We start from the raw sequence: 13,797 nt of genomic DNA on the forward strand, positions 1-13,797 counted from the left end.
TTCTGGCTAGAGTGGTTAAATTTTTTCTTGCTGCTCAAGAGCCTTTGCAGACTTGACTTTACACCTAAATCGCAATGGGACCTAAACCTCAGAGCTAAAATATCTGGCACTTCTTGATGGTACCTGGAAGTTTCCTAATAGTTTTCTCTATTGGAAAGGTGAGGCTAATTTTATCAGCTCTGATTCCAGTAAAAAGAGTGAAAGGCAATAAAGTGCAGTCAAAAGAGCTGGATTCAGTGAAGACAGTTTTAAAAAGATGTAATTTCAAACAACAGGAAATGGAACAATGTGAATTCTACAGTCTTGCTATTAAGCAGACAGAAAAAAATCACTTTTCTTGTGCTTCATTTGAAGGGAGAGGTGCGTAAAAATGTAGTATCTCATTGAAACAGAGGTAGCTGAAAGTCTTCACAGATTATATGGCAACAGGTGACTCTGAAGTGTGAAAGCAAACACAAGCCATCTATGCCAGAACCACTTAAGGAAAAATCCCAAAGGAAACAAAGTGGATCAGACAAGTTATTTAACTCAAACCCGTAATTTGAAAAGCAAATTAGAAACAATCATCTAACTTGACAAGCTACAACTAGGTTGAGAAACATCTTGCAAAAAACTACCATGATTAACAAAAAAGGAAAATAAATAAGTATACAGTAGTTTTCCAGTTATGAAAAAAACAACCCACAACTCTTCAGAAAAGACAGCAGGGGTCTAGAAGAATCATGGGTGGTGTGAAGACTTACCAGGTGACAACTGCTCCCTTCTGACAGAGGAAGCCGGAGCAGCTGATGAAAAAAATACATGGCAAGTTGGGAGGCAACAAAAGGAAAGATTTCTCATCACTGCTGTGTCTGTTGGGAGTTTCTGTTGAAAATTTGAAAATATCCGAATATACTAAGACATGCAAAGCCTGAAGCACTCCGAGTTGTAAATGAGAGTAATCTGGGGATTGTATCACTACATACTAATCCTGTTTTATGCTCTTCCTCAGATGTTTATTACCAGTTGCTGCCAAACAGAAAATAATGGGCTGGATAGATCTTGGTGTGACACAGAATAACTTGTTTATTTTTTGTGGTTATGTAGTTTCAGGTGTTCCCAACAAACATTAATGTAGCTACAAAGGAAGCACTGGCTGCTCATGGCTATAGTTGACTAGATTGCCTTGCTTTGTTTGTTTGTATGCTGAAGTTTGGTGGCTTGATCAATACAGCCAAGCATGATGAATTACGCATTTAGCTAAATATTTTCAGTGGTTCTGAAATCCTCTCTACAGTCTGACCTTAGTGATTTTCAAAAGGCATTGTTAGTCCTGGTGAGGCCTGGCACAACACAGCCAGCACTGTGTTTCTGTTGTTCCCTTGACCACATGCCTGTAGCATTGTGAAACTGACAGTCTAGGTCATGTTAAACAGGCAAAATTAATAGATCACAGGATTTGGCTAACTCCAAGGAAACGGCTGGCATCCATTATTCCTCCCGATCCAGTCTGAAAAAGAGCTTTTGAGAGTAAGATAGCAAGAATTGCAGGGTAATTGACCTCGGCAAGGTAATACTTACGCTCATCCTGGCATTTTAATTTCATCTTACTCCCATTCATTCATCAGTTAAACTAAACCAGTATTTTGGAAGTTAGTCTAAATTCTAAAAGTTGGGGGTTTTTTAATTGATTGGAAATAAAGTATAGCAATAAGATTACTAAAAAGTCAATGATACTTTGAAGAAAAAGGCACTCATTACTCTCTGTTGTGACTGCTGCACCAAAGGGTCTCTACTTACCAGCAAAGATGAGAGCACAGAAACCCCCCTAAGAGATGTCCCCAGGGCAGCACAGTGACCACAGCTGGCTGTGCCACCTACAGGGGTTCTCCTCTATAAACCAATGACTGAAGATAAATAAAATTCTATTAACATTTGTTACTTCTGCTTCTTAGCTCTCTGAACTTGAGAGGGTGTATTTTTTAGTGCCTCTTCTAACTATGCAGATTGCACTGCCAGAATGGAAGAGCTATAGGATAAGCACAAATTGCTTGCAATACCAGAAATTTCATTCCTTTTCCCAGATATCCTACACAGTCCTGAACTTCTGTGCTAGGACTTTGGCATTCTAGAGGTCAAAGCAATTTACCTTTGCAAGTTTCCCTGAGCTGATACAGCATTAAATAAATTTTTAAAAACCCCAAACTTAAAGTTATGACTATGCAAATTTTTAGGTGGGGATTGGTTGTTATGTTTTTTAAAGTTAAGACATGAAAATTACTGAACATAAAAGAAGGAAGGGAGTTTAGTTACTTCCTTGGACACCTCCAATTTTCCAGCCTAAAATGATTCTATCTCTGAAATAGTAACTTCAACTATAGGCACGTTCTCACTTGATACAGAGTTGCTGAGAGAACAGAAGTTGTTGACTGAATCTTACCGCATTCTGGGCTCAGAAGAAGATCTACATGTAAGAGTGGGTATACTTTTAAAATAAAGAATCATACAGCATTTTCAACAGTGAGTATTTTAGCATCAGGACAGTTTCCTTTTGTATTTTCTGACCAGTAGTTATGTTTTGGCCATATAACCACATATTACAAACCTAAAAATTTGTACTTGTATTTTTTGATGACACAGCAACTATTTCAAAACTTCATCTACATGTGAAGTTTATTGAACCTGTGCTTAGGGTTCCATGATTCCATTAGAATATCTGCAGTTTGACTATTCCAAACAAAGTACCCGACACAAGTATTTGAGAAATAGTAATTTTATTTGTCCTTATCATCATTAGTTTCAACAGTCATAAACTACATCATACAAAAAAGTAGACATAATCAGACTTAGGTTCTTTTCATATACATTCACCAAAACCATAACCCAAAGTAAAGGTTGAAAGGTTGAGCAAATTTCATGTCCTCTGTTCGTGTTGTAGTCTTCGGGTATAATTTAAACCAAGCAGTTGATATGCATGGCTATTTGAAGGTGAATGTCCATTTACACAAGAAGCCAGCAGTGAGCTTTATTATGGAACTGGAATGCATGCAGTTTGCTAAAACCTACAAGCCATCCTGAAGCATTGATGAGGTAAGGGGTTGAGGCAGTCATCTTCATTTCTTTTCTGGAGGTTCATGTTTTACCCAGTCGTCAAAGCCACCAGCATACTGCTGAACTCTGAAAATACGCAGAAGATACCTTTCTCAAGAAGAGTCCTTCTTAATATTGTCTCTTACAAGGACACAGCAAAAAAAACCAAAACCAAAAGTAAAAAATAAACACCCAAAACCAAAACCCCACAAACAAAAAACCCCCACAAAAAACAGATTAAAAGAAACACACAGAAATTCTCTGCAACCATATACACTTGAACGTAGCTTCAATGAGCCAGATGGACATTCCTGGTACTCTAATAGTGCCTGCTTCCATGCCATGAGTTCTGTAACTCCCTTCTTCCAAATGACACTGCTGGAGTTCAAACATCATGCAAGAAATAGCAGCTGGCTTAATGAAACTGCCGCTTCTTTTTTAAAAACAGGAGAACAGACTCGCAGCAGTGGGGGGAGATTTACGTGTTACTGCGTCTAATACTTCAGATGTCACCAAATAAACCCAGCACACTGATCTTTACTTCCTTGCAAACCTACATACTCTATAGGTCTGACAACCTGTGCAAAACTAAACTCTGGAAAACAAAAATCCACCACGCAAAACAATGCTGACTCCTTCAATTAGGCAGCACGAAAAGCAGGTAATGGAGGATATTTTACACTTTGAAACAAGAACATGCTTCCGTGCTTTTGACTAGAATTAATAGGAATATTCCAGTTCATAAACTGCAGTTCAGTGAAAACATGAGCAAATAACCAATGTCTTGGATTTTATCTGCAGTCTTCAAGACAGCAAGGCACCTTCCAAAGGTAGGTTTAACAATTCTGCAAACCAAATGCTGCATTTGATTTCACTCTATCATAATCTCAATGCTTTGTTAGCTATTGCCTTCACTGCTTTACTCCTGGCAAATAATCCAAAGATTTTCAGGAAGTGAAGGCACCCTTTGTCAACAGTGAACATTACAGGTAGAACTGCAATTCAGCAAAGGGTGTGGTTTCATAAACTATTTAAGATTGTACTTCTACCAAAGCAAGCAATTCTCCACCCTTCCAATCTTCCCGCATCTCAGAACCAGTGCTTATGAAGCTGTATAAAGGAGAAGCATCTCAGCAAGGGAGCCCTAAGAGGCAGAAGGACCCTTCAGTGGCAGCATGATCTTGGAGCAGTTTGTGTCACCAGTGGCACATGCGCAGAGCTGCTGAGGGGTTGTTTCAGAGGGTGGTACACCTCACTTAGCTGGAACATTCTGTGTTATCTTTCAGTTTCAGTGGAGACAAGAAGAGGTGTCTAACTCAAATACCAATCATTTTGTTCATATTCCACATGTAAACTTTTACCCTTGCTCACAAGGTGAGTACGTGTTCTGCTTCATGGGGGGAAGTAGCATTAATCCCATCCTTACACACGAAGTCATACCTGCTGAAACCCAAGGACATGGCAAAAACAAGTGCTTGTTTACTTCTTGTTCCTGCCAAACAGGAGAAAACCACAGGGTCTGACTTGGATGGCATCTTTTGATTATACTGCTCCTTGAACTCTGCTGGGTCCATTTGTAGAGCTTCCATTAATTCACCCACTGGGAAATACAGAAAACAAGGTATTGTTTATTCTCCATCCACAGACAGGTTTACATTGCACGACTTCCAATTCCTCTGGAGGAAAAGTTCAGCCTCATTACATGCCAGCAGCTTTCTAGCACCGTTCCTCTTTGCTCAGTCACCACCACTTGACTGCAGCCTTGTCCATTCCAGCCAGGAGGAACAAGGAACACGCGACGCCTGCACACAGCGGCGTTGACAACTTACGCGGTATGTTGATGGACTCCGGGATTTTTCCAAACCTGTCGATCTCCCACCTCTCCCGCACGTCAATGTGGAGGACGCTGGCCTTCTTCAAGTCTTTGAGCTCCTGGTAGGAGAGGTTCGGCGCCCCGGCAGCGCAGAGGCTGCGGCAGGTGGGGCCTGGCGGGGAGGCACAGCCGGTCAGACCCGCTCGGGGCGGGGCAGCGCCGCCGAACAGCGCCCGCTGGGGCTGTCCCCGGGCGCCGGCCGAGCTCTCCCCCGCCCGCCCCGGACAGACCCATCCCCGCCCGCTCCCCGCTCACCGGGCGCTGCCGCCCGGCTCCAGCCGCCGCCCGCTGCCCGCAGGGCCCGCGCCGCCCGCCACCAGCCCCCGAGCCCCATCCCGGCCCGCCCCGGCGATGGCGGCCGCGCAGCCGGGCCCGGCCCAGCCCCGCCGCCGCCGGCGGGGAGGAGACATCGCCTTCTCCGCAGGGGCGGGGGCTCGGAGCTTTGGTCGGCGCCGGCCCGCGCGGAGGATCGGGGAGCGCCGCCGGGGCGGCCACGCGTGGCCCCTGCCGGCACCGGGGGCAGCCGGGTCACACAGACACCGCCTCCGGTTTCGGTACGTCCCGCAACTGCTGCCTTGCCTGGGCAGGGTAAATTCTACCAGCCAGCTCAAACTGTTGAGACGCCTGAAAGTACCACAGGCTGGGAGAGTAAACAGAGATGAAGAATTTTGATGCCAAATCTAATTTAAAAAAACCTAGCCTCTGAGTGTTATACCGAGGAGAAAAGGTGATTTTAGCACCAGCCTGCACAGCTTTCACCACTGCCACTGTCCCCTTAGAGCCACAGGAGATGTGGTCCAGGCACCGGTCTCCTTTCTGGCAACCAGTGAGAGGATGTGCGGGAATGGCATGAAGGTGCATCACAGCAGGTTTAGATTAGATATTATGAAAACCTTCACCCAGAGGGTGGTCAGGCATTGGAACAGCCTCCTCAAGGAAGTGGTCATGGCACCAGACCCACCAGACTTCAAGAAGCGTTTGGACAATACTCTGAGCCACATGGTGTGTGATTCTTATGGCTGTACTGTGCACAGCCAGGAGTTGGACTCAAACTTTGTGAGTGCCTTCCAACGCAGGATATTCTATGATCCCTAGTTTCAGTTTGGAACGTTTCAGTTTTGAACCAAACCCCTAGTTTTGGTTTTGAAAGCTGTCGGTCTTCCAGGCACAAGGACTAATGGCCAAGACATATGTGAGTGGAGAAATGAGGGTCCTTCTGTTCCACACATTTTAAATCAGTACTCTGTATTTACTGCATACCTTTGTAGATATGTTACATACCAGCAATTCTATTCTTTAAAAGCAAGCATGCTGGATCTTTTAATAAAAGATGCATTTTGAGGAGTATGTTGTGGAATCTTTACTAGTAAGAGTTTTCCTTCTCAAAACGAGAACAAAATATTTCTTTGTACTGTAAAGTGTGACAAATTGAACTTGGCACATATAACTGGTTCACTAGCTGCCCTTCTGCCAGCCTCTCCATATGGCCTCCTTAACAGGCATTTGCAAATTGCCTGTCTGAAGCAGTATATCTATATATGAATTGAGGTTTTATGCATTTTCCATTTCCCACAAGGTAAGGATAGAACACACTGCTTCTAGAAATTATCTTTTGAAGGATAATTTACTGTATATTTGATCTGTAGTAAAATAATGACCACAGTTAATCTCCACTTATTGCATGTATCACCATAAGGACCATAATGCGTTCAATGTGAAGCACCAGAACACTTGTCATATGAAATGCATACTCACAGGAAGATGCGTTTTTATGGTTTTAATATGACCCTGGATCATATTATGTACAAAAGGAGAGAACACACTTGTTATTGAAACTAGCTCGTTTGCCGAAATAGGAAGCATCCACTAGCTGTCTTGTGAAAGACTGAGAATTTGAGAACAAATCAAGCTTGGGTAACTCCCGCAGCTTGGTGAGAAGGTGGGAAGCAGCACATTCAATTCTCCTTTTGTCTTCATGGCTGCACCCATTCAACCCCTCCTCAGCAGCTTCCTTCATTTCACCTCTTAGGACTCTCTCTCCATTTCACCTTTCCTTCACTTGACTCTCCCGTTCTGCACAGCCTCCCACACTCAAACCCAGTGGCACCCAACCCAGTTTCCACTAGCTCCTCCTTCCAGTGCTGGACACCCTTTACTCTGCCTGTCCTCGGCGGGGATATGCCACATTTGATGTCCCTCCCACGGTGGGTGCCTCGGAAATCCACGCAGGGCCCAGCCCCTGCTGCATAACCTCTGGGCACGACTGTCCACAGCCCTGCGCGCTGGCAAACCCCCTCTTAGAGCACTACCCACGGGCACAAACCCAGCGTCTCCGGGTCTTTCAGCAAAATTCAGACGTGAAGGTCACCCCACCCTTTGCACCGTCCTTGCCCTGAGTTTCCAGGGTGCCCCGCAGCCAGACCTGTCGCTACCTGTTGCCTCTCAGTGGGCCCCGGTGCGCTCCCGGGCGGTCCCGCTTCCCCACCGCTCTTCCCACCCGGGAGACGCGTTGTGCCCTGGAACCAGCACCAACCCCGCTTCCACTCGTGCGGCTGCCCCGGGTTCCGCGGGGAGCCGCCCGCGCTGCGGCTGGGGCGGGGAGCGGCGCGGCGAGGCCGGGGGCGGAGCGGAGCGGAGCTTCCTCCGCCGCTTCCTGCCGCCGCCGCGCCTGCCCGCCGCCGCCCGCCGCTCCGTGAGTGCGGGGCGCGGGGAGGGGGCGGGCGGCACAGCGCGGGGGGCGCCGGGGCCGCGCGGGGCCCGTCCTGCGCAGCCGGGGGGGGTCGCGGAGCCTCGGCCGCGGCCGGAGGGTCGGGCCGGGCCGATCGGCCTCGCTATGGCGGCGGCCGGGCCCGCGGCCTGCGGAGCCGCGTCCCTGGGGGCGCCGGGCGGGCGCGGGGCGCGGGCTGGGGGCGGTCGGAGGGGGCTCTGCCCCGCCGTGGCCCCGGGCCGGGCGGGCCGCCCCTCCCCGCTGCCGGCGGCACCCACGGAGCGCTGCCCGGCGCTTCTCCCGCCGGGCCGGTGGCCAAGTGCGGCTCGCGTTGGGTCGCCGGCGACGAGCTGCTGGTGGCGACCGCCCGCTGTCGGTGTGGAGCGGGTTAAGCCTGCCGAGACATAAGAACGGCAGCGCCGGGCCGCCTCCGTGACCCGCAGCGCGCCTCGCGGTGTGTAGATTGAGGGCGGTCGGTGGCGGCGCCTGTGGCCGGGTAGAACCCACGGCCCGGTCACCCGGCGGAGGGCACGGGGCTGCGGTGGGCGCCCGGCTCCCGCTGCCCGCGCTGCCTGTGCCGGCCTGCAGCTGCCGCCGCCGCGGCCTCAAGCTGGTGTTCGGCGGGCGCGGAGCGCTCCGTGCCCGGGGATTAGATGACAGCCCGGTGCCGGTCCTCGCGGTTAATCTGAGACGTGTTATTCTAGACCCATAGCTACAAATCTCCACGTTTTATTTATTACTGGGATTCTCTGATTTGATTCCTTTTTTTTTCTTTCTGTCTTTTGCTGTCACGTCCTTTACTTTAGGACTTTGTCCTGCCCGTGCTATAGCTATGTTGCTACTTGTGCTGTTAAACAGGATATGCACAACAGCATATTAAACATAGGTGCAGTAGAATGAAGACATCAAGAACATAGAAGCAGATGGCAATAGCTGCAGGTGTAGCACTCTATTCTAGTTGCATGTCATCTTTAACTACAAGTATTTCCCGATTCCATTAAGTAATCCTCATACAAGCATAAAGAGTGGAGTTGTATTTAAAGGATTCTTTCCCTTCTCATTTTCTAGCTTTTTAAATAGAAGCATAGTAATGGCACGAGCATGTGCAAGAATGAAGCAGAATATGCCTTTGTGAAATTGTTCTGGTGTTTACTACATTTGTAAATATTTTGTCAGATTTCTTCATGAAATATTGAAGAACTGGTGCTCTGTAGCTTTATTTCTGTGAGGTTCACAGAACTGCAGCTAGTGTCTCAGGGGTTCTGTTTTGAGCATCAATTGAAGATCGAGGACAAGTTGTTCCACTTCAGACATGCCATCAAAACAAACTGGGGCAGTCTGTGTGGAGGAAGAAAATGGAATAAAATTTTCTGTTCTTGGTGGCAAGACTTAGACTTTCAAAGAGCTCAAACTAGTAGTAACTTACTGTTTTATCTGTTCTACCCTCACTGATTAACCAACTCCCACAACACCCTTACAGAGTAGATGGGAAGTTATGTGCAGCCACTGTCTTCCTTCATCTGCTCCAGCTCAGCCCTTTAGGCAGAGGTACAGCAGGAGTCTTAGCTTAAAGTATTGTCTTGTGTGGGTTTCAGCCTTCTGTCTCACACACATGCTGCAACCACAGTTCCTTTTTTATTTATTTGAATTCACAGAATTGTCATTTCTCTAAAGTCCTCTAAAGCAAGTATTGCCCTTATTTTCTGTTATGGCATCTTGGACTGCTTTTTCCCCAGTTTTTGGCCACATGGTTGTCCTGGCAAGGTACTGTGGGTTCACTGGTTACTCTCCAGCTGTTTCAGTTCTTATGCCCTCAGATTTTCTGTGGTGATGGCACAGTAACGTTGGTGTTTGTATCATGGGAGTCCACAGTCTGTCGTCTGACTGCCTTTTCACATACAAAGTTTTCACTTGCAAGCCAACATCATTAGTTATAAGCTATGGCTCTTTTTATAGTACTTAGGTGTTTTGCTTTTTAAAGGGTGAGTTTTCTAGGAAGACCTGTATTGGACCACGAATGTATCTACCCAGATGTTTTTCCCTTTTGGTGTATTATAAAAAAAACCCAAACATTTAATGCAGGATAGAGAACATAAACAAAAGTTGCAATTTGCTTTATGGGGCTGGATATTGACAGGTATATCTGAAATTTTCCATATAATTTTGCTATAAAATACTAGCAAAAATATGTCAGCAAAGTACTACTCTCTTTACCCGCTCAATGCTTTAATATACTCTAGTCATAAACCCAGTTACAGAGTCTTTTCATTTTTGTTTCTGGACACATCTGGCTTCTGCTCATCCTTAGAGGTAATTTTTCTGTGGCAAGTGGTTTCAGAAGGAAATCTGAGGGGGATTGTGCAGGATACAAACACGAAAGTTGATGAAACATGCTTAGCATGGGCAGCTGGATAAAGTGGATTAATGAAAGTGAGAGATGCAATGAGATTTTTGCTGTCACTTGGAAAATTGTATCTAGCGGTCCAAAGCCTCTGTCTCACTCCTTGCTCAAAAAGTACATCAGTGTCTCACCCTTTTAGGACTGTGATACAACGTCAGGATTGGCGTTTGAGCTCCGGTGATGGTGTAGGATGTGTGATGTACCTTTGGGCTAGGGAATCTTGGAGATGACGCTTTCAGAATTTCAGATGACATTTTCCAGGGGAAGAAGCTTGGCTGCCACTACCAGTCAGCAATTCTGGTCCTTTTACTGCTCTCGCAGGCAGCGGGGGCTTGTTTTCCGCAGAGGTTTCGGTGGCTGTCAGAGCGCAGAGCTTCCCGGCCCGCTGATGGGTGACACTGCCCGCCTGCTGCCCGTGATGGATGTGGGGCCTGTTTTGATTGCATGACACTTGGTCTAGTGGCGAGCAAGCCAAAATGCCACAGGTAACGCTTGGAACAGTTGTCCGAAATACATCAACTTGCAGCTTACATCAAAACATGCAGCAGTGCTGTGGAGGATCTGGCGTTACTGATCCATACAGGGACCTTTCACAGATGTGTTTCAAAGCATCTTTGGACTTAATCTGCACATCTGTGCTGTTCCTTAACCCCTTTGGTGCAAGGCTGCTGTTGACAGCTGGACAGTTCTGTTAACATGAAAGTGCTGTCTTTCTGTTAGCATGAAAGTTTCTGTCTTTCACATGGAAGTGCTAATTTTTCCCAGTATTCAGTGTATGCTCTGCCCTTTCAGTATGACACAGGTTTCTCTTTGCATTAGCAATGTAAAATGATACAATTTTAACTTGAAAGTTTGACAACAAGTGGTGAGACAGCTGGAATTCAGGATACCTCAGATGAATTGAGAGATTGAGGTAAACATATTTTCCCCAGCTTCTTTGAATTTAGGTGCTTACTGATGAAATAATTAACAATACTGGTTCCACAGTTAATGGGCAGTCCTACTGGGAGAGCATTACCCATATCTGAAATAGTACTGGAGATTATCTGTAGACTCACTTGGCTACATTTCATGGAGTAAGTATGCTTAGGCTGGTGGGTTTTGCATAATTTTTGTCTTGTTTGCATTCTAGTAATGCAACTGTAATCCTCCTAGTTAATCAAGAATCAGAAAAATACTGTAATAGGTATTACACAAATAAGAACAAAAGTGTGGCACTTGTCTGAAAGAGCTCGCACCCTAGTTATAAGAAGAGGGGAAAAGTGATCTAGGCAGATGGAAGCAGTGATATGGTATTAATCAGTGCAGCAGGTTGTTTCTGAAACATACTGGTGGTCTGGTTTGTGTTTCTTATAAGCATCATGGTGAAGGTACAGCATGGAAAAACTCCCTAAGGTGACACATTTCAGCATTTAGTAAGCGAACTGTAGACATTCTATGAGGAGGGGCTCAGCTTCCGAGTAAGAAGTGCCAGATGATAAGATGGGAAAAGGTTTTGGGAAGTGAAGACAGTTTGCTTCTCCCACTCCCTTGCATAAAGATGTTGTGAAGTGGAATAACCAGGTTGGTTGGGCTGGTTTGGTTTGGTTTGGTTTCCCAAGGAAAAGTGATTTTTAGTTCATACTAGCCTTGTAACTTTTATTTGTCTTAGCTGTACTGAATTACTGTAAAATGCAATTTTTTTTTAAAGTAGCAATTATTTATTTTAGGAACTACATTCAACTCTTGTAAGTATCTAAAGATATACTTTATGAAGAGGGTCAATTTCTAAATATAGGAATATTAATGCTGTTAAATATAGACTATTTCAAGCATATCTTACATTTAAAGTAGTCTAGGCACACCATAGATTTAACTTAACAAATTCAGCACATTGATTTTTGGCACTCTGTCAAATCTGAAGCTTTTAAAATTAGATAGGCAGATCATTCTGCTGCTTTTGAAGTGGTTTGTTCTTTCTAGAATGGTGGAAATGAGCAGTTGAGTGAGGAGGTTTTGATCTTAATCAGGTTTTTGTAGGAAGACTGACATTGGAGTCTTTTAAGAAGTGAAAAGTCAACTGAGAATAGCTAGTGATGGTGATGATTACACTTCAGACTCTTATATGCTGAGCTCAAAGAATCTGACCACGTTTGGCAAGAATTAGTTCTTAGTTTTGTATGAAATGATTTTTTGAAAGGAAAAAGTTTAGGTTTTTCTAATCTAGGTTTTTATATTTTTTGATATTTTCCAATGAAACGGCATAATTTCTATTTAAGATTTTTACTGTGTGCCAAGTAGAGATGAGGGCAGAGCTAACATACCCTCTAAACTCAGGTTTTTCTACCACAAAAATCAGTGTCTTTTAATCTGTCAGATACATTAGTCAAATATCGTGTGCTCCATGACTTGATTTTATGTGTACAAAATGAAGAACTTAAATGTATTTGTTTTTCCATCACAAAAGGAAACTTCAAGCAAGGGTTTGTGGTGGCTTCTTTCTGCATAGGAAAAGGAGGGGAGTCTGTCCCATTTAGGATACTCCATAGTTGGTGGCTATAGACACAAAACACTCATTGGACAGATTAAAAAAATGAGAATGGGTTGGAAAGAGGCAAATCATGGGAATACTACCATGGTTTTTAATCTTCAGTGTGTCAAGTTCATTTTTTCTGAATTGTTTTTCTCTTTTTGTTTTTCTTTTCTCCTGCTTGTCCTGAATGGCTTGTGCCTATGGCCAACAATAAGCTATAAAGCATCCCTTTTGGTTTTTTCTTAGCTGTATTTTATCTTTCTTGAATCTATGTTTGTTCAGGATTTTCATTCCAATAAAATCTCAAATCTTTAATTTCCCATGAACTGAAATATTTCTGAGAAGTTATTTCTGAAGCATCTTAAGTTTTTTCCTCGTTTAACTCAATTAAATATAATAATCAAATTCCTGGCATAAACATTTTGATTTTGAAATTACGTTGATTGATGTTGATCATGGTTTTATTAAATGGGATCTTTAATTTGTAATGTTTGCAGTCCCTGAATGTACTGGAAAAGGGCAGACAGTACTCCATATACACTGTGCTACTTGCATCGTAGATTGTGTGGAGTAGCTCATTGCTCTTACCCTTCCATCACACTGCTGTGCTTTTCAAAATCAGGCACAAACCCTGGCTGGCTAAGTCCTTGATATGCTCTGGTTTTTCCAAGAGCTCACAGGTCAGTAAACATTGTCTGATGGATGTCCATCTATGTGTGTGTCCATGAAAAGTAATTAATCTAATGGTCCATGTTGTCTTTTCCTCTGCCTGCTCTTAGTGAAAGGAAACTGAAAAGTGTCTGGGCTGTGCAGTGTGAATGCAGCTTCTTACGCCAGTGTTCATTTCTAATGCCATGTTGATTATGTTGGGCTTGAAGTACCATGTTTTCAGTCTTTGTGGGTATCAGCTGACGCTGTTTTTTCCAGTGTCCTGAGGGTCCCTAGGATACGGGTCCAGCAGTGGTCTGTGTGTGCTCTGATCCAGATCCTATCCCCTGTGCTGTCAGTCACCGGAGTTCACAGGTGGTAAAGGCATGCTTGTATTTCAGCTGCTTGGGCCCACAATTATTTATTCGAGCCCTCTAAATGTACTGATATGAAGATCACTTTCATTGGGATGAAGTCTGTGGTTTGGACAGTCTTACATAATCTGTCCAAAGAGATCAAAATTGTTATGCTGAGATGAACTCATAGATTGTTTATGTCAACGTTGAATCACCTAAACACAACCATGT

General features: G+C 44.8%; 2 protein-coding genes across 8 annotated transcripts in view; one reads left to right on the plus strand and one right to left on the minus strand.

Annotated features, from left to right (window-relative positions):
- Positions 1–2,736: 2,736 nt before the first annotated feature.
- Positions 2,737–5,276, minus strand: TSTD1 (thiosulfate sulfurtransferase like domain containing 1). Its single transcript, XM_069008593.1, has 4 exons — positions 5,198–5,276; positions 4,899–5,054; positions 4,510–4,669; positions 2,737–3,156 (listed from the first exon to the last, which is right to left on the minus strand). The coding sequence occupies exons 1-4, from the start codon at positions 5,274–5,276 to the stop codon at positions 3,093–3,095; spliced, it is 459 nt and encodes a 152-aa protein (XP_068864694.1). The 3' UTR covers positions 2,737–3,092.
- A 2,302-nt stretch (positions 5,277–7,578) lies between these two features.
- The window catches only part of USP45 (ubiquitin specific peptidase 45), a 49,093-nt gene continuing 42,874 nt past the window's right edge, over positions 7,579–13,797 (plus strand). For 6 of the 7 annotated variants that reach the window (XM_069011083.1, XM_069011085.1, XM_069011086.1 and 3 more), the window contains exon 1: positions 11,114–11,126. In XM_069011083.1, coding sequence (XP_068867184.1) covers positions 11,122–11,126 — 5 coding nt within the window. In that variant the 5' untranslated portion in view covers positions 11,114–11,121. Of the gene's footprint in view, positions 7,635–11,113; positions 11,127–13,797 lie in introns of those variants that run through there. The other variant, XM_069011084.1, reaches the window with a different exon arrangement.

This window comes from Aphelocoma coerulescens, chromosome 3 (assembly GCF_041296385.1).
Source record: "Aphelocoma coerulescens isolate FSJ_1873_10779 chromosome 3, UR_Acoe_1.0, whole genome shotgun sequence".
NCBI lineage: Eukaryota > Metazoa > Chordata > Aves > Passeriformes > Corvidae > Aphelocoma > Aphelocoma coerulescens.

What these genes read in the sequence shown, in the direction of transcription:
- TSTD1 (XM_069008593.1), bottom strand. Translation starts at nt 5,276, where the DNA reads ATGGGGCTCGGGGGCTGGTGGCGGGCGGCGCGGGCCCTGCGGGCAGCG. An exon ending in GAGCCGGGCGGCAGCGCCCG is followed by an intron (nt 5,055 to 5,197) that starts GTGAGCGGGGAG and finishes CCTCCCCGCCAG; the next exon opens with GCCCCACCTGCCGCAGCCTC. An exon ending in GGAGTCCATCAACATACCGC is followed by an intron (nt 4,670 to 4,898) that starts GTAAGTTGTCAA and finishes TGTATTTCCCAG; the next exon opens with TGGGTGAATTAATGGAAGCT.